This window comes from Schistocerca cancellata, chromosome 3 (assembly GCF_023864275.1).
Source record: "Schistocerca cancellata isolate TAMUIC-IGC-003103 chromosome 3, iqSchCanc2.1, whole genome shotgun sequence".
Classification (NCBI taxonomy): Eukaryota; Metazoa; Arthropoda; class Insecta; order Orthoptera; family Acrididae; genus Schistocerca; species Schistocerca cancellata.
The window spans coordinates 36,286,446-36,307,458 of NC_064628.1; the positions used below are offsets into that span (position 1 = coordinate 36,286,446).

The 21,013-nt window shown below is 37.9% G+C and overlaps 1 protein-coding gene across 1 annotated transcript in view; it reads left to right on the forward strand.

Moving 5' to 3' along the window:
- The window catches only part of LOC126176855 (coiled-coil domain-containing protein 18-like), a 90,111-nt gene that overhangs the window by 25,459 nt on the left and 43,639 nt on the right, over nucleotides 1-21,013 (forward strand). Inside the window, exon 3 of the mRNA XM_049924040.1 lies at nucleotides 10,943-11,082. Within this exon, the coding sequence (XP_049779997.1) occupies nucleotides 10,943-11,082 (140 nt within the window). The remainder of the gene's footprint in view (nucleotides 1-10,942; nucleotides 11,083-21,013) is intronic.

The window sequence follows — 21,013 nt, forward strand, 5'->3', positions numbered from 1 at the left end:
GTCAAGTAATATTACTTATTAAATGAATGAAATGTTCTACAGTTTGAAAAAGATGATAACAAAGGTTTTGACAATTACTGGTACAGCAGCACATCTCAAAAAGAGACTCACCTTTCATAGAGTTAAAGGATCCAAATGTTATAAAATTTGTTGAGGCTTCTCAAACATTGTGCCACAGAAATGCAAACATAGAGAGAAGGTATTCCATTTTGAAGCACATATTAGGAGAAATAAGGCATTGAAGACTGAAACATTTTTAAATTGTGTTTTGACTGTGTGGGATGCTTTTGGATAATACACCCTTTTTCTTCTCTGTCTATTGACTCACAGATCGTTAGGTATGGACAGCAAGCTTTTGCAAATTATACTGCTTACAGGGAAGACTGTGAAAGGGAAAGGAACTGGAATTAGAAGGGAAACAAAAAGAGGAATAAAACTAAAGTCATCTTGAAGAGGAGATTTGAAAGATGAAGGATGTGAAAAATTCAGTTGACAATGAGGCAGTTGCTCTCAAAGGAAAAAACCGGCAACTATCTATCAAGATACGAGAACATTTCTCTCAAGCTTCATCTAAATTGAAGGAAGCACTTAAAGAAAATGATTTAAAGGAGGCAAATTGACACAGAGCATGTTTGAGGGTGCACAAATCATGAAACTGGAAGAAAGAGTGCAAAAGTGGAGGTGGAAACCATTCAAAAAAATGTTGATACAAGGAAGTATAGTATGATTCCTCTATTCCTGCCAATATTAAAAAAAAAAAAAAACAGTTATATAAAAATATTTTGTTGATGTTTTCCTAATATTGAGGTGTAGAATATCAATAGTTGTAAAGATATGATTTATATTTTGTTTGTAAATTACAGCTACCAATTACAAATACCAAATTACCAGTGTACCTCCGTATAATAATAAATTTGTATGAAGGAAAACATGGCAATACCTCACCCAGGCTCTTAATAGATACATTTGTTATGGTTGTAACTGTGCTTTTTGGCATGGGTTATCACAAATGAAAACAAGGCATTTGTGCCATATCCATTTAATGAAATAATTTGTCACCTTTTAATCACTTGTATAAAATACTTTTATCACCTTTCAATCATCTATTTCAAATATTTTGTCACCTTTCTCAAATCCATTACTCACAACTTCCTGCAAGTGTTCACAAAGAAGAAGTGCAAAGCTAACATTTGAAGCAAAGGGGTTTGAATCATTGTCAAAGACATTATCTGACAGCTATTTAGCAAAACTTGGTAGATTATAAATAAGATTTCTGTCTTAAATCCTCAAAAGTTGGTGGGGAGGCTTGCGTGCCTCAACAATACAGATAGCCATACCGTAGGTGCAACCACAACAGAGAGGTATCTGTTGGGAGGCCAGACAAATGTGTGGTTCCTGAAGAGGGGCAGCAGCCTTTTCAGTAGTTGCAGGGGCAGCAGTCTGGATGATTGACTGATCTGGCCTTGTAACACTAAACAAAATGGTCTTGTTGTGCTGGTACTGCGAACAGCTGAAAGCAAGGGGAAACTACAGCCGTACTTTTTCCCGAGGGCATGCAGATTTACTGTATGGTTAAATGATGATGGCGTCCTCTTGGGTAAAATATTCTGGAGGTAAAATGGTCCCCTATTCGGATCTCCGGGCGGGGACTACTCAGGAGGACGTTGTTATCAGCAGAAAGAAAACTGGCATTCTACGGGTCAGAGCGTGGAATGTCAGGTCCCTCAATTGGGCAGGTGGGTTAGAAAATTTAAAAAGGGAAATGGATAGGTTAAAGTTAGATATAGTGGGAATTAGAGAAGTTCAGTGGCAGGAGGAACAAGACTTCTGGTCAGGTGAATACAGGGCTATAAATACAAAATCAAATAGGGGTAATGCCGGGGTAGGTATAATAATGAATAATAAACCTAAAAACAAAGATGATTTGACTTACCAAATGAAAGTGCTGGCAGGACGACAGACACACAAATAAAATAGAAATGCAGGTAAGCTACTATAAACAGCATAGTGAACGCATTATTGTGGCCAAGATAGATACAAAACCCATGCCTACCACAGTAGTAAAAGTTTATATGCCAACTAGCTCTGCAGATGATGAAGAGATTGCTGAAATGTATGATGAGATAAAAGAAATTATTCAGATAGTGAAGGGAAATGAAAATTTAATAGTCATGGGTGACTGGAATTCGATAGTAGGAAAAGGAAGAGAAGGAAACGTAGTAGGTGAATATGGAATGGGGGTGAGGAATGAAAGAGGAAGCCGCCTGGTAGATTTGCACAGAGCATAACTTAATCATAGTTAACACTTGGTTCAAGAATCATAAAAGAAGGTTGTACACATGGAAGAAGCCTGGAGATACTGACAGGTTTCAGATAGATTATATAATGGTCAGACAGAGATTTAGGAACCAGGTTTTAAATTGTAAGACATTTCCAGGGGCAGATGTGGACTCTGACCACAATCTATTGGTTATGAACTGTAGATTAAAACTAAAGAAACTGCAAAAAGGTGGGAATTTGAGAAGACGGGACCTGGATAAGCTGACAGAACCAGAGTTTGTAGAGAGTTTCAGGGAGAGCATTAGGGAACGATTGACAAGAATGGGGGAAAGAAATACAATAGAAGAAGAATGGGTAGCTTTGAGAGATGAAATAGTGACCGCAGCAGTGGATCAAGTAGGTGAAAAGACAAGGGCTAATAGAAATCCTTGGGTAACAGAAGACATACTGAATTTAATTGATGAAAGGAGAAAATATAAAAATGCAGTAAATGAAGCAAGCAAAAAGGAATGCGAACGTCTCAAAAATGAGATTGACAGGAAGTGCAAAATGGCTAAGCAAGGATGGCTAGAGGACAAATGTAAGGATGTAGGGGCATATATCACTAGGGGTAAGATAGATACTGCCTACAGGAAAATTAAAGAGACCTTTGGAGAAAAGAGGACGACTTGCATGAATATCAAGAGCACAGATGGAAACCCAGTTCTAAGCAAAGAAGGGAAAGCAGAAAGGTGGAAGGAGTATATAGAGGGTCTATACAAGGGTGATGTACTTGAGGACAAGATTATGGAAGTGGAATAGGATGTAGATGAAGATGAAATGGGAGATATGATACTGTGTGAAGAGTTTGACAGAGCACTGAAAGACCTAAGTCAAAACTAGGCCCCGGGAGTAGACAGCATTCCATTAGAAGTTCTGATAGTCTTGGGAGAGCCAACCCTGACAAAACTCTACCATCTGGTGAGCAAGATGTATGAGACAGGCGAAATGCCCTCAGACTTCAAAAAGAATATAATAATTCCAATCCCAAAGAAAGCAGGGGTTGACAGATGTGAAAATTACAGAACTATCAGTTTAATAAGCCATGACTGCAAAATACTAACTGGAATTCCTTATAGACAAATGGAAAAACTGGTAGAAGCTGACCTCGGGGAAGATCAGTTTGGACTCCGTAGAAATGTTGGAACATGTGAGGCAATATTGACCCTACGACTTATCTTAGAAAATAGATTAAGGAATGGCAAACCTACATTTCTAGCATTTGTAGACTTAGAGAAAGCTTTTGACAATGTTGACTGGAATGCTCTCCTTCAAATTCTGAAGGTGACAGGTGTAAAATACAGGGAGTGAAAGGCTATTTACAATTTGTACAGAAACCAGATGGCAGTTCTAAGAGACAAGGAGCATGAAATGGAAGCAGTGGTTGGGAAGGGAGTGAGACAGGGTTGTGGCCTCTCCCCGATGTTATTCAATCTGTATATTGAGCAAGCAGTAAAGGAAACAAAAGAAAATTTTGGTGTAGGAATTAAAATCCATGGAGAAGAAATAAAAACTTTGAGGTTCGCTGATGACATTGTAATTCCGTCAGAGGCAGCAAAGGACCTGGCAGAGCAGTTGAACGGAATGGACAGTGTCTTGAAAGGAGGGTACAAGATGAACATCAACAAAAACAAAATGAGGATAATGGAATGTAGTAGAATTAAGTCGGGTGATGCTGAGGGTATTAGATTAGGAAATGAGACACTTCAAGTAGTAAAGGAGTTTTGCTATTTGGGGAGCAAAATAACTGATGATGGTCAAAGTAGAGATGATATAAAATGTAGACTGACAATGGCAAGGAAAGTGTTTCTGAAGAAGAGAAATTTGTTAACATCGAGTATAGATTTAAGTGTCAGGAAGTCGTTTCTGAAAGTATTTGTATGGAGTATAGCCATGTATGGAAGTGAAACATGGACGATAAATAGTTTAGACAAAAAGAGAATAGAAGCTTTCGAAATGTGGTGCTACAGAAGAATGCTGAAAGTTAGAGGGGTAGATCACATAACTAATGAGGAGGTATTGAACAGAATTGGAGAGAAAAGAAATTTGTGGCCCAACTTGACTAGAAGAAGGGATCAGTTGGTAGAAAATATTCTGAGGCATTAAGGGATCACCAATTTAGTATTGGAGGGCAGCACAGAGGGTAAAAATCATAGAGGGAGACCAATAGATGAATACACTAAACAGATTCAGAAGGATGTAGGTTGCAGTAGGTACTGGGAGATGAAGAAGCTTGCACAGGATAGAGTAGCATGGAGAGCTGCATCAAACCAGCCAACAATTTCATAAGAACATTTGAATTGAATTGATGAAATGAAATTCCTGATACCAATAGTATCGAAGTGTGAATATGTCTCTGGTTTGATTACATTACATCACAGCATGCACATGCATCCACACACACACACACACACACACACACACACACACACACACACACACACACAAACAAACAAACAGATTGTCAATGTGATGGCACGTGTGTGTACAAAAACAAACAAACACACACACATATTGTCAACATAATGGCACGTGTGTGTGTGTGTGTGTGTGTGTGTGTGTGTGTGTGTGTGTGTGTGTGTGTCTGTTTGTTTTTGTACTTTAGGTTGACAAAGGCTTTATTCTGAAAGCTAGCAAGTATCTTTCTCTTTTGTGTGCACTTGTCAATGACTCAATGCATCTGCCATTTGGTGAGTGGTCTCAGTTACTCCTAAGGTACTTTCATTCAGCCAGAACTTTCCTTATCATATGAATTTGTAACCAGTTTAAGTAACAAAGAACATCAAGCATATACAGAGAAGGAGTATGGAATGTTTCACTAGTGAGAGACTTACAGAAATGCTGCAAAATTCCTACTGGCAGACAAACTAAGAAAGACACTTCATATCCCATGCTCGCTCATAAAATTCCAAGAATCTGCTTTCAGGAAGATTTCTACAAGCATTCTTCAGCCCCTACAATTTGCTTGTACAGATCTTAAAGATAAAAGTAGATTAATAATAGCGTGCATAGAGGAATCCAAGGTGGCATACTTGGCACAATTCATTCTGTGGGTGAAATGGGAAAAAACTGCAAAGTATGCCACCATAACAGTGCCCTCTGCTACTTGTTTTATAGTCATCCATGGAGTATAGATGCTCACCCTGAGAATCATCCCAATAAATAGTAGCCTGGCATTTGTTTTCCACATGTAAGACTGCTGCACTGAGGCACACTCAGTTACATTTGCTTACAATGATTGTGATGATGATGATGATGATGATATGTAATTCTACATCAAAATGCAGGTACCTGACAAGCAGTTAGACACTTGTATGATTACTTATTTAATGAGCACATGATATATTAATTAAGCAAAGAATGGAACTAGACCCTTTGTGTTTTTCAGGTCTTAAAACATGACATTCATTCTATGTACAGCCTCCTGCATCGTATGAATACAGACATTTCATGGTTGTGTTTGCTGAATTCCACACTGATGTAGGATCGGATCCAACTATTCATGATTTTTGTGTTACAAAACGTACCATAGAATTTTTGCAGCAGACTGATGTGAAAGAGGTAAAAGTCATTATTCTTCCTGAAAGCAAGACACATTTATGAAAAAGCCTGTTGTACAGCCACCTACAGTAATGCCAGGATAGCAATGATGGAATCATGTACCCTCACTGAAAATGGCTGAAAAACCATCTATGATGAAAAAGGTATTGCTCTCTCATCTGGCTTCTTTAATCCCATGTTTTCCTAGGAAATAAGGGCAAAGCTGTAATTTCTATTAGGGCAGATTTGGTCCTCCAGGTTTCTCTCTTCAAATTGAGAAATTCACCTGTCATATGAAACTAAAAAGGACATTGATTCCCCCATCTATTTATATGAGCATAATAACAGATTGTAATGAACCTCACATTTTGGATGCAGCCATATGTTATCTCATATTAACTTTGAGAAAAAATACACAGTGTTGCTTTACATTACATAAAGCAACAATCCTGTGGCCTACAATCATACACAAATAGTGCACTACAACTCATTTATTTACAATGATGTCACAATTTACAAATATTTAAAAAGTTTCACTTTTTGTTAATTTTTTTACATAATTTTTCCTTAATGACTATTCACTGTAACAGTAAATACAGTAGCCAAAAATAAGCACTGATTCTTTGAAAGATTTGCAAAGAATCACTTTCACATCATTTTCTGCACTCTGGTCGCACCTGATCAAAGTGTTCCATTGGAAAGAAATTTGAGAGTTTGAATTGTACCTGCAGAGCAATGTAAGTTCTCTGCTTCAAGACTTATTAAAATGGACCTTTGTGGTACATCAGGCAGCTCTAATTCCATACCAGACCAGCCTTGCATCCATTCAATTGTCTGCCTCCTGTCCCATCAGAAGTAGGACTACCTGTGAAAGCAGTCATGTGATCTACAAACTAAGCTGCAATCACTGTGCTGTTTTCTATATGGACATGACAACTAAAAAACTGTCTGTCCCCATAAATGGCCACTGACAAATTGTGACCAAGAGACAGCTGGACCACCCAATTGCTAAATATGCTCTCAACACAACATGCTTCACTTCAGTGATTGCTTTATAACCTCCACCATTTGGATCATTTCTACAAACACCAGCTTTTTTTAATTGTGTGGGTTGGAACTTTCCTTGTGATATATTCTACATTGCCCTAACACCCCTCCCCCCTCTACCCCCCACCCCACCCCCACACCCCCTGGCATCAATCTTTGCAAGTCCCTGACCTCCATTTACCTATCCCATTACCTGCTCCCACATCAGTACAACATAGACTTCCATTCCACCAATGCACCTAGTAGTCTTTTGTCCTTTCAATATCTCTCCTCCCATCCCCCAAACATCCTGACTGCATCTAACAGCCCTACCCTGTCACTAGCATGTCCCTGCACACCGCCATAAACTGTACTATACATTCTCCAACCCACCATGCTATCCCTTCCACCTCCCCACCCCATGCCTCCACCTTGCCCTCACCACCTGATTGCTACAGTTACAACTCAGTTCAGCCATAGCGGCCAGATACAGTGGTCATATGTGTGGGTAGTGCTTGGGTGAATGTGTTGTGTGCTTTATACTTCAGAAGACCTTTTGGCTGAAAGCTAAATTGCATAGCAGTCTTTTTTTTGTGTCTGTCTGCAACTCAACGGCTCCTCTATGTGGTGAGTAGTGATATGTCCATTTCATAATATTGTCACTAGTATCAGTGTATTTTAATTATGTGTTCTGGTGTCAGCAATTTTTTACTCCATTTTTTATAATCTACATTTTTTTTTAGCTAAATAATATCCTCACTGAGAACTTTATAGTGGTGTTACTTTTTTCTTTATAGTATGTATGCATGATATCTCATTTTGTACTGTATCAATAAGTGTGTGCTCCGTGTGTTTACTAAAACATGTCCAGTTGGCAGTTGGTCTATGGAAATTATGTCTGTTCACCACCTCACCACTGTTGCCTTGTCCAGTGGAAATGTTTGGTATGGTTCAGTATGGGCATTTGTATCTTATACTTGTGTCATCAGCAGCAATTGCAGTATATGAATAGTCCTTTTCTACTTTTCAAATATCATAATCAGCAACAGAAATAGTTTGAGTATCATACATCATTTTTTATCATATTTTACATTCTCGTGTTTTACTTTCCCTAGCCTGGGAATGAATTATTCATGGCTCATTCTTTCTTTTGTAATTATTTTCCTGTCCCTATAATAATTATCTGTCCAGTCACTTTCTGTGTTCTATTCTCTGGCCCGCTGTAGACATTCATCCACATTTGCTTATTTTCCGTTAATAAGTTCTGAAAGCTGAATTTTTCTTTGTTTTGGAGGTCGTCATCTATTATACTCATCTTATCTAAGTTTTCCTTCATATTATTGATTCAAATATTTTTCTACTTTTAGTCACTGGAATTATGGAAAATTTGTTTGGTTAATCCACATACTCCAGTTTGTTTCACATCAAGTGGAATGGATACATTCAGTAATTGTTACTATAGCTGAGTTGTGTAAGAAGATCTCTGATAGCTGGCAGCACTCTTGCAAGCATTCAACTATGAAATGTAAACAGCTCCACTTGAAAACTATAGTAGTCTGTGGAATTGCAACAACACTGAGACATTCCCATAGAGTCATTTACAAAACTATGTTATGTGAAGGGTTAAGGTAAGCACACAAAGCTGCCATACCCATCAAACCATAACTGTTAGGGATCTACTAACCTCAACTCGACTATAGACTTCATATATGGCAATGAGACACTGTCTTTTAAGATGGAAACATTTTAAAACTGAAGACCAAAGAGTGATGTTGGAAACTGCACAAATGGATCAGAGGAAAGATTAGAATGAAAGACATAATTGTGACCTTAATGAGGCACATAGCCAGACAAATAGATGGTATATGGACTGATGAAGTTCTTTACTGGATTCCAAAAACTAAAAAGGATCAAGATAACAATGAAATAGAAATCAGGCATTTGATACTTGAAACACTGGTGCACACAGCTGTGTAGACAGCACTGTTTGTAGTCACATTAAAATTTGGGACCATTAGCTTCAATATTTCATGATTCCTGTATCAACTATTACCAGAGAACTGAATCTTCTCTGTCAAGCAGAGCTCTCTCTCATTAGCATGGCCGGCCAGTATGGCCGAGCAGTTCTAGGCACTTCAGTCTGGAACCGCATGACCGCAACGGTCGCAGGTTCGAATCCTGCCTCGGGCATGGATGTGTGTCATGTCTTTAGGTTAGTTAGGTTTAAGTAGTTCTAGGTTCTAGGGGACTGATGACCTCAGCTGTTAAGTCCCATAGTGCTCAGAGCCATTTGAACCATTCATTAGCATGAGAGACTTTACCCCATGTTTTTCTTTTTGTTCCTGTTCAATTTTATTTTGGTTTCTCATTGGAGAAAACAGTAAGATATATGAGTTCTGTTCAAAAAATTCTGGAACTGTGTCCACAGAATTTTTCTGCACTTACCTTTTGCTGATTGTGCATGGTCTCCTTTGAAATTCTCTCCTTTACATTTGATACATTGCTCTCTACACCGTTTCCATTTCTGGAAGCATTCTTGGTATGCCTCTTGCTGGATAGTGTGAAGCACTGTCTTCAATTTTTCTTTTATCTCATCTGTCATTGCAAATCTATGTCCATTAAAGGCGGTTTTCAGTTTTGGATGTAAAAAGAAGTCTGCAGTGGCCATGTCTGGAGAGTACAGAGGATGTCTGGGGAGTAAAGAGGATGACGCATCACAGTGATTTTGTTTTTTGTGCAATAGTCACACATTAACAGAGATGAATATGCAGGTGCATTATCTTGATGCAAGAGACATGAATTTTCTCACTACATTTACATTAATTGTCTCACCACATTTCAGGCTGTCTCCACCTTACATTTTCTTGCAGGCATCACAACATGTCCCAGTTTGACCCAGTGGCACGAATTCACGATGAACTAACATTCAAAGTCAAAGAAAACTATCAGCATAGCTATGGCATTTGACCTTACCTGACAAGCTATTTTTGGTCTTGGAGAACCTTTCCCAAACTATTGTGAAGATTGAACCTTGGTCTCAACATCATAACCATAATCACCAGTTATGATTATTTCAAGGAACATCTCATTCTCATTTGTGTGATCCAAAAGCTCTTCACAGATTGCAAGGTGGAGGACTTTCTGTCCTTGACTCATGAGCCATGGGACGAAAGTAGTGGCCACGATGAATTCCAAGATGCTTTGTCAGGATTTCATGACATGATTCAAATGAAATGTTACATTCTTCTGCAATCTCTTGGACAGTCAGTCCTCAATTGGCACACACAATTTTGTTGATGTTACTGATATGAGTGTCATCGGTAGATGTCGAAGGGCATCGTGAACGAGGGTCAACTCTTAACTTCCATCTGGCCATTTTTAAACTGAACTTCTATCTGGCCATTTTCAAACTGTGTGAACCATATGTAACACCGAGTATGGCTTAAGCACTCATCACTGTAGTTTTCATGCATCATTTGGTGTGTCTCTGTAAAGGTTTTCTAGAGTGTTACGCAAAATTTAATGCAGACGTATTGCTACTCGAACTCTGCCATCTCGAAATTCACAAACTGTGTGACACAATGTTCCCCTCAGTACTGCACTGAACAATGTCTAACAGACATACAACAATGAAACTTCTGCCAGTTACACATTAAATGCTGGTGTGTGCAGGGATACCTACCACATTTTGCTCCAAAACACCATTCGCATGAAATTTCGAATGTTCCAGAAGTTTTTGAACAGAACAGATATACAAAACTACATTTCAGAAAATATTAAATTTATCTTCTGCTTCATTAATATTCAGTGTTCATATTTTAATGGGTAAATATTAACACAGACACAAAACAAAGCATTACGTCACAGGTCAGTAACAGTTAATAGATGAGATCCTGCAATAAAATTTGTGTGTAAAGAATTGCACATTTGATTAACAGTCTGTACTACTAACCATTTCACTTAAATCAAGATTAAAGTACAACAAGCACACTATATATATAGCCTACCAGCTTAAATGTATGAATTATGTAAACTTCATTCATTCTTACTGTTGCAGATGGATTGCTATACAAAAGAAATAAATGAAATTCAAGTAAGGCTACAGGAAAGTAAAGATGAGCAGAAGGAGTTACATAAACAACTAAAGAATTGTGAGAAGGAAAACGAGGAGTTACAAAATGAAGTCTCAGCATTAAAGTAATGTTATTTTTCAGTTTTTGCTCCCATTGTTGTGAAACCCTGATGAATAAGGACTTTTAAGAGATGGAAATTATTTATTTTTTATTTTTAGATGTTTCTTGTTTATATGGTCCATCTTCAGCAATTCTCTTGTACTTGAATGTATTTCTTGTATTACTTCTGCCATTTATTGTTCAGAAACTATTTGTTTTAATGCTTTTTAAAATTTTTTTGCATTTATCTAATGCCATTCAGAGACTGGATACTTTAATATACAGCATGTACATTAAGTCTGGGAACACTTTCGATTATTTATTGCACTAGAACCAAACATTGTACAGATATTATACATATGTCATTTTGAAGAGAAACCCTGAAAGTTTTTTTTCATCTATACCACCACAGCATAGTTTGGTAATTTGCCAATAGTCAGCACTAGTCGCAAACATGGTGAGTTCAGGTGTGGAGTGAGCTTTCTGTGTGTTGGAGTTCAACAAAAACAAGTGTGCTACAGCTGTTCAATGGATGTTTAGAACCAAGTATGGTAAAAAGCCATCAACAAGGAAGGCAATTTATGACTGGCACAACAAATTCGTTACGATGGGTTGCTTGTGCCCAGCAAAGAGAAGTGGATGTCCCAGTGTGAGTGAAGTGAATGTGGAGGGCATATGAGAACATTTATAAGGAATCCAAAGAAATTGGTGTCACTCATGGTTCGCATATTGAATGTTTGTAAAAAATACTTTCAGAGTTTCTCTTCAAAATGCAATATGTATGGCATCTGTACAATGTTTAGTTTTTGTGCAATAAATAATTGAAAGTGTTCCTGGACTTTCTGTACACTGTTTATTAACAATAGAGAGTTAACAGTGTAAATTAGAATTTGAGCACATATTATTTTACAATAGAAACTCATATATGTATAAAAATTAAAACATACACAAAACAAAACTTTATTATTAATTTAATTTACTAGGTGTAGGCACCAGATTTCACTTTCTGTAGCAATGTCTGAGTTTTGATCAAACATAAAAAAGAAAGACTTGTGTACTTTTTGGTTTCACTGTATACATAGTAACTACATTTCTCATGATTTTGTCTTAGTGCTACTATTTCTTTCAGTTTATTGTCCCAAAATATTCCTTAGCAATGTACAAACATGCTGTTTTCATGTACTCTCTTAGTTTTGTTTGGAAGACTGGTAGTGTTTTACATTTTTTTAAATGGCCTGACAGTCATTGTATAATAAGCATCCAGCTGTAGCAGGGCCTTTATCAACCAGCTATAGTTGGATGTTGTTGGTGTCATAATTGTGTTTGACTCCTGTGCTTTACTTGTTGAATTCTCCATGTAGCCTCAATGATCAGTTTAATTTGAGATACATTATAATTTCACGGACATTCATAGAGGGAACTATCAAAATCTTAAAATGTTTCCACAGTACTGTTTACCTTGTATTTTAATTCTACACATTCATCCAGGGAAACATCAAAAATTTTTAAATAATTTTCACAATATTGTTTACCTTGTATTTTAATTCTACACTTTGTTGTCTCTTTTCTGCAAACAATTTTATAGACTGGTTGCATTCAACCTGATACCATATCTATGCAGTTTATCTAACAAATTCGATTGAAAGTTTGCAAAGTAATATTTCAGAGCTAGATCAGAAATGTAAGGACTATGGTATGAAGATTAGCATCTCCAAAACGAAAGTAATGTCAGTGGGAAAGAAATATAAACGGATTGAGTGCCAAATAGGAGGAACAAAGTTAGAACAGGTGGACGGTTTCAAGTACTTAGGATGCATATTCTCACAGTATGGCAACATAGTGAAAGAACTGGAAGCGAGGTGTAGCAAAGCTAATGCAGTGAGCGCTCAGCTATGATCTACTCTCTTCTGCAAGAAGGAAGTCAGTACCAAGACTAAGTTATCTGTGCACCGTTCAATCTTTCGACCAACTTTGTTGTATGGGAGCGAAAGCTGGGTGGATTCAGGTTACCTTATCAACAAGGTTGAGGTTACGGATATGAAAGTAATTAGGATGATTGCAGGTACTAGTAGATGGGAACAATGGCAGGAGGGTGTCCACAATGAGGAAATCAAAGAAAAACTGGGAATGAACTCTATAGATGTAGCAGTCAGGGCGAACAGGCTTAGATGGTGGGGTCATGTTACACGCATGGGAGAAGCAAGGTTACCCAAGAGACTCATAGATTCAGCAGTAGAGGGTAGGAGGAGTCGGGGCAGACCGAGGAGAAGGTAACTGGATTCGGTTAAGAATGATTTTGAAGTAATAGGTATAACATCAGAAGAGGCACCAATGTTAGCACTGAATTAGGGGGTCATGGAGGAACTGTATAAGGGGGGCTATGCTCCAGACTGAACGCTGAAAGGCATAATCAGTCTTAAATGATGATGATGATGATGATATAGTGTAGCACACACAATCAAAGGCTTTTGACAAGTCCAGGAATATGTTACAAAATTTTCATTTTCTTCTAATGCTCTGATTATGTGTGTCTTGAAGCTTGTTTCTGCTGTGTTTGCAGACTTCCCTTTTCTAAATCTGTGGTGTGCTTCAACCAGGGTGTTTTTTTTATGTGAATTTTATAAATCTGTTGTTAATAGTGATTTAATCTGTGAGAAGGTGAGTCAAATCATTATTAGGCCTGTATTTACTTGAATGCCTTTTACCACCAACTTCATAATTTGGTTCTACTTTTCTCTTTTTTAGACATGGTGGGAACAGTTACCATTACCAGTTTACTAGGAATATCTGAGGTATTGCCAGATAGTGTGATGAGTGTTTGATTATAGAACGAAGGCTTTCACGACCGGTTGACATGGCTGTTGACACACTTTCCGGGATGTGAGGTCGTGGTCCAAGAACTTTTCTGCTCCTTACGTTTCGTCCAGGACTGCGCTGGACTTCCTCAGAGGCGCTGCTCCGCTGAGTCTTGCCAACTGACTGGTCGTGGTCAGGTGACACATGATGAGCAGTGATAACCCATAGCAAAGATAAGGTTGACTATCGATTACCACCTTGTCAAAGATAAAAATTGTTAGCAATTTTGTAGAGCCACTGTCCATATATCGCTAAGTTTCATAGCCTCCTCTTTCCTATTAAAATTATTGTGATGTTTATAAATTTCGATAGCTTCTCTATAAAGCCGTGGATAGTAATTCAACGTTGTAGATAAAACTTTGGTATCCGAAAACTTCACTTGGTGGTTGCCTGGTTGAAGAGCATGTTCCGCTACAGCTGACTTTTCTATTTTTCCAAGTCGACAAAGACTTTTATGCTCTTTCAGTCACGTGTTTACACTTCTTTTGGTACCACAGGTACATGGAATTTTATACACACCACATGTCGACAGGGGAGGGCGTTTATCCTTCACAGATCGTAGTACTTGACTTATTTTCTTTGTTGGTTTAAAGATCGGTTTTATGTCATGTTTTCGTAAAATCTTACCGATCCGATCTGATACTTTTTTAATAAAAGGGAGAACTACTGTCGTTGTGGTTCATTCTTATCTTTTGGGTTTCTGTTCCTTGACAAGGTGGTAATCGATAGTCAACCTTATCTTTGCTATGGGTTATCACTGCTCATCACGTGTCACCTGAACCATGCCCCCCTTTCTCACAGTATATAAGTCGCTCTCAGACACCCGACCAGTCAGTCGGCAAGACTCAGCGGAGCAGCGCCTCTGAGGAAGTCCAGCCCAGTCCTGGACGAAACGTAAGGAGCAGAAAAGTTCTTGGACCATGACCTCACATCCCGGAAAGTGTATCAACAGTGTTTGATTACTTTTGCAGATATTCTATTTATGTCATCTGTATTTTTCTTCGAATGGTCTGATTATATTTGTCATTTATGTTTCATTTGATGGAAAAAAGAATAAGCATATTGTTATTTCTGGTACAGTTGTACTCTTTTTACCCCCTTTTCTTCCCATCAGTCTTCTGACTGGCTTGATGCGGCCCGCCACAAATTCCTCTCCTGTGATAACCTCTTCTTCTCAGAGTAGCACTTGCAACCTACATCCTTTATTATTTGCTGCATATATTCCCCTCTTCTTCTCAGAGTAGCACTTGCAACCTACGTCCTTTATTATTTGATGCATATATTCATATCTCTGTTTTCCTCTGCAGTTTTTGACTTCTACAGCTCCCTCTAGTACTGTGGAAGTCATTCCCTGATGTCTTAACAGATGTCCTATCAATCTGTCCCTTCTCCTTATCAGTGTTTTCCATATATTCCTTTCCTCTCTGATTCTGCACAGAACTTCCTCATTCCTTACCTTATCAGTCCACCTAATTTTCAACATTCGTCTATAGCACCACATCTCAGATGCTTCGATTCTCTTCTGTTCCAGTTTTCCCACATCCATGTTTCACCGCTATACAATGCTGTACTCCAGACATACATTCTCAGAAATTTCTTCCTCAAATTAAGGATGATATTCAAAATTAGTAGACTTCTCTTGGCTGGGAATCTCCTTTTTGCCATTGCTAGTCTGCTTTTGATGTACTCCTTGCTCTGTCCATCACTCGTTATTTTACTGCCTAGGTAGAAGAATTCCTTAACTTCATCTACTTTGTGACTATCGATCCTAATGTTAAGTTTCTCACTGTTCTTATTTCTACAACCTCTCATTACCTTCATATTTCACAGCATTTCACTCACAAATTAATAGAACATTATTATTAGAAAATATCACTCGAGTTGCTGCCAATATATGTCACAGATTTAGATTTATGTCACAGCATGCATTACCCACTATTTACTCTCAGTCTATACTCTATACTTATTAGACTGTTCATTCCATTCAGCAGATCATGTAATTCTTCTTAACTTTCACCAAACACTTTTTCCAGGTCGACAAATCCTAGGAACATGTCTTGGTTTTTCTTTAGTCTTGCTTCCATTATTAACCACAATGTCAGAATTGCCTCTTACCTTTCCTCTTACCTTTCCTAAAGCCAAACTGATCGTCATCTAGCGCATCCTCAATTTTCCTTTCCATTCTTCTGCATGTTATTCTTGTCAGCAACTTGGATGCATGAGATGTTAAGCTGATTGTGTGATAATTCTTGCACCTGTCAGCTTTTGCCATCTTTGGAATTGTGTGGTTGATGTTTTTCCAAAAGTCAGATAGTATGTCACCAGACTCATACATTCTACACACCAACATGAATAGTCATTTTGTTGCCACTAACCCCAATGATTTTAGAAATTATGAGGAAATGTTACCTATCCCTTCTGCGTTATTTGATCTTAAGTCCTCCAAAGCTCTTTTAAATTCTGATTCTAATACCGGGTACCCTATCTCTTCTAAATCAACTCTTGTTTCTTCTTCTATCATATCAGCCAAATCTTCTCCCTCATAGAGGCTTTCAATGTATTCCTTCCACCTATCTGCTCTCTTGCCTGCATTTAACAGTGTAATTCCCATTGCACTCTTAATGTTATCAACTTTGCTTTTAATGTCACCAATGGTTGTTTTGATTTTCCTATATGCCGACCATCATTGCTTTTTCGATTTCTTCACATTTTTCATGCAGCCATTTCATCTTAGTTTTCCTCAGTGACTTGTATTTCTGTATTCCTGAGTCTCCTGGAACATTTTTGTACTTCCTCCTTTCATCAATCAATTGAAGTATTTCTTCTGTCACCTGTGGTTTCTTCCCAGTTACCTTCTTGGTACCAATGTTTTCCCAACTTCTGTTATCCCCCTTTTTAGGGATGTCCATTCCTCTTCAACTGTACTGCCTACTGAGCTATTCCTTATTGCTGTATCTATAGCCTTAGAGAACTTCAAGCATATCTCATCATTCCTTAGTGCTTCCATATCCCATTTCTTTGCGTATTGATTCTTCCTGACTAATGTCTTAAACTTTAGCCTACTCTTCATCACTACTATGTTGTGATCTGAGTTTATTTCAGCTCCTAGGTATGCCATACAATCTAGTATCTGATTTCAGAATATCTGTCTGACCCTGATGTAATCTAACTAAAATCTTCCTGTATCATGTGGCCTTTTCCAAGTATACATTCTCTACTTGTGATTCTTGAACAGAGCATCACTATTACTAGCTGACGTTTATTACAGAACTCAATCTTTCTCCTCTCTCATTCCTTGTCCCAAGCCCATATTCTCCTGTAACCTTTTCTTCTACTCCCTTCCCTTACAACTGCATTCCAGTCCCCCATGACTATGAGATTTTCATCTCCCTTTACATACTGTATTATCTTCTCAATATCCCCATACACTTTCTCTATCTCTTCATCTGCAGCTTACGACATCGGCATGTATACCTGATCTATCATTGTCAGTGTTGGTTTGCTGTCAATTCTGATAAGAACAACCCTATCATTGAACTGTTCACAGTAACACACTCTCTGCCCTACCTTCCTATTCATAACAAATTCTACTCACATTACAAGATTTTCTGCTGCTGTTGATATTACCCTATACTTATCTGACCAGACATCCTGTTTTCTTTCCACTTTACCTTACTGACCCCTAGTATATCTAGATTGGGCTTTTGCATTTCCATTTTTCAGGTTATCTAGTTTCCCTACCAGATTCAAACTTCTGACATACCATGCCCCGACTCATAGAATATTATTATTTTCTTGATTATTCAATCTTTTTTTTGGCAGTCCCTTCTCAGAGATTCGAATGGGGTTTATTCCTGAATCTTTTACTAAAGGAGAGATCATCATGACACTTCAATGACAGGCCACATGTCCTGTGGATACACATTACGTGTCTTTAATGCAGTGGTTTCCATTGCCTTCTGAATCCTCATGCCATTGATCATTGCTGATTCTTCTGCCTTTAGGGGCAGCTTCCCACCCCTAGGACAAGAGAGTACCCTGGACCTCTGTCCACTCCTACGCCCTCTTTGTCAAGGTCGTTGGCAGAATGAGGGTGATTTCTTATGCTGGAAGTCTTTGGCTACCAATGCTGATTATTAATCAAAATTTAAACCATGGCAGGATTCGAACCCGGGTCCAAAGACATTTTGATTATGAGTCAAAGATGCTACCCCAAGACCAAAGGTGCCTTTTTGCCCTATGCTTCATTTGTTTCTGTACTGTGTTTACATAATATCAGTTTAAAGTGGAACACATTTCATGTAAGTCAGTTAGTTCTTTCTGTTGTGCAGTAAGTACTGTGTTCCCATTTTGTCTCTTAGTTGATTAATCCCAGTTTGTATTTATGTGTGACCAGACTGTCTTAGAAACATTTGATGAGGTTCTGATTGACATGTATAATATGTAGATTTGCTTCCTTTATCATCATGCTATATTCTTCCTTCTTTTGTCTGTACTTACCACATTCTAATTGACTATTACATTTCTACTATCTTTCATACAAATCTCTTAAATCTTCTCTAGCATTCATAATCTGTGTGATGATCTATTTCTACTATGTCTTAAATTTATCTTTCTACCTAATTTTGGAAATATATGTTTAAGTCTCTGTATGTCTATCCCTTTAAAAATAATCGTGGGACTTGGCTGTTCGATAGAGGATGTCAAATTAAGTACCTTTCAGCCATCAATTTTCAACCTTATTTTATTTGGCAACCAGTTTCAGCATTTCACTACACCATCTTCAGGCCCCGGACCGACGTGCAGGAAGAATTTACCTCAGTTGTGTTTATGTGGGGACATAAGCTTGAACTGAAAGTTTCCCAGCTTTCTTCCACATCAGTATGTTCAGATTTCTATCATTTGCCAGCTTCCACTCTACAATTACGTTTCGAGTTTGAGTTTTCTTATTCTGTGGCTCAGTTAACTGACCATGGTGATCTGAAACGACTGCATTAATTGCATGTATTTTCAGATTATTTAAAGGTACGTTTGTCTGATGATTCAGTGCTACTGCTGGGCTATTTATATGAAGCTTCATATTATATGTTTTTACAATATTATGAAAACATTTTTGTACCGCCACTCTGCTTCAGTATGTTTATATTTAGATCACCAGATACTGTTGAATATGGAAATTATTTAATAGCTTTGTCAAGTAGTACTTCAAGTTCTGTTGGGAAATCTTTTATCCTTGAGCTTTGAGGCCAATATATCCCTAAAACTAGACATTTGCTCTCCTCAAAATTTGTTTGTACTTTTATTTTCTAAATACATATATGACCTGGCAGGCAGGGTGAGCATCAATCTGCACCTGTTTGCTGATGGTGCTGCGGTGTATAAGGAGGTGAAAATTTCTAGTTGGTGTGATGAATGGCAGGTAGCTCCAAATGTAGAAAAAATGTAAGCTAATGCAGATTATTAGGGAAAAAAGTCCCATAATGTTTGAACACAGCATTAGCACTGTGCTGATTGACAGCTACAGTGATTAAATAATTAGGAATAATGTTGCAAAGCGATATGAAATGGAACGTGGTTGTAAGGATTGTTTAAGGAAAGACAAATGGTCAATTTAAGTTTATTGAAGGAATTTTTGGAAAGAGTAGTTTGTATGAAGAGGAAACCATGTATGGACCATTAGTATGACCCATTCTTGAGTACTGCTCAAGTGTTTGGAATCCCTCTAAGCTCGGATTAAAGGAAGGCATCAAAGCAATTCAGAGGTGGGCTGCTAGGTTCATTACTGGTAGGTTTGAACAACATGCGTGTATGATGGAGATGCTTTGATAGCTCAAATGGGAAACGCTACATGGAAGGTGACATTCTTTTTGAGGAACACTACTGAGAACTTTTAGAGAACCAGCATTTGAACCTGATTGCAGAGTGGATTCTACTGCTCCCAAGGTACTTTTCACATAAGGACACAAGAGAGAAGGTTAGTACAGAGGCACATAGACAGTTTTTTTCCCTCACTCTATTTTGAGTGGAACAGATAAGGAAATGACTAGTAGTGGTACAGGGTACCCTCTGTCATGCACTGTGCAGTTGCTTGTGGAATATTTATGTAGACACAGATGTAAATGTGATGTGATCTCTCAGGTTTCCTTGGCATGATTTACTAATGGTGTTCTTCCAGGTGTTCTGCTGAGTATTTTGATGATTGACTCCGTCATCTCTCAGGTGCTGCAAGTTTTGCTGTTACTTGTACTTGCTGTCTGTACTTGACCAGACTGTGAGCTGTTGTTATAGCCGAGTTCCACTCACAGTACTTGCTGTGCCGTTTGATGCTCAGTCCTAAAGACTCTGGTTCACAGAGATCAAATACTTTCACAAAAGGAGAGCTTTACTGAAGAATTACAACACCAACAAATAGTGTTCCATAGTAATGTATACTTAGCTTTTACTGTGGTGGGACACTAGACACTTTAGAAGAAAGACAAGTGAATGTCAGAATGTATTATTTATGTTTCTGCCACTTGTATTTCCAAAAAAATATGTAACTGAAAGACAGTTCTGAAGATAGCACAGCAAGCTCACACCATTAATTTCTCAATTATATGCCTTCAGTGTCATCCAGATAGCATAGCAAGCTCACACTGTCAATTTCTCGATTATACATCTTCAGTGTCATCCTTAACTTTTTTCAGGAATGTGCATAGCCTATGATATAAGCTGGTGAAGTTTGAAACATTGCTTATCTCCCTAAATTATGTGCATGCCACGTATACATGACAGACTTCATATGCAGCAATGTCAATGTTCCTTTTTCCTTACATGTTTTTCTGAAACCAGATATGTAGTCACTCAAAGAAATAGTTCCTTTTTTTGTTTTCAATTAGGTACTTACTTCATCCTGGACATTAACCTCACTATTTATGTTTCAGTATAAGACCAGTACATGGGCAGAATACTTGTAAATGATTGTTTTTAGCATTTAGTGGAAGATTATTTAGAGAAGAAGAATGATTTCTGTGTTTAAGGATGAAATTGACATCCAGAATTTGTCTGTAGATTCAGAAGAGCACAAGTATAATACATGGAAAGTAAAATACAAGAAAAGT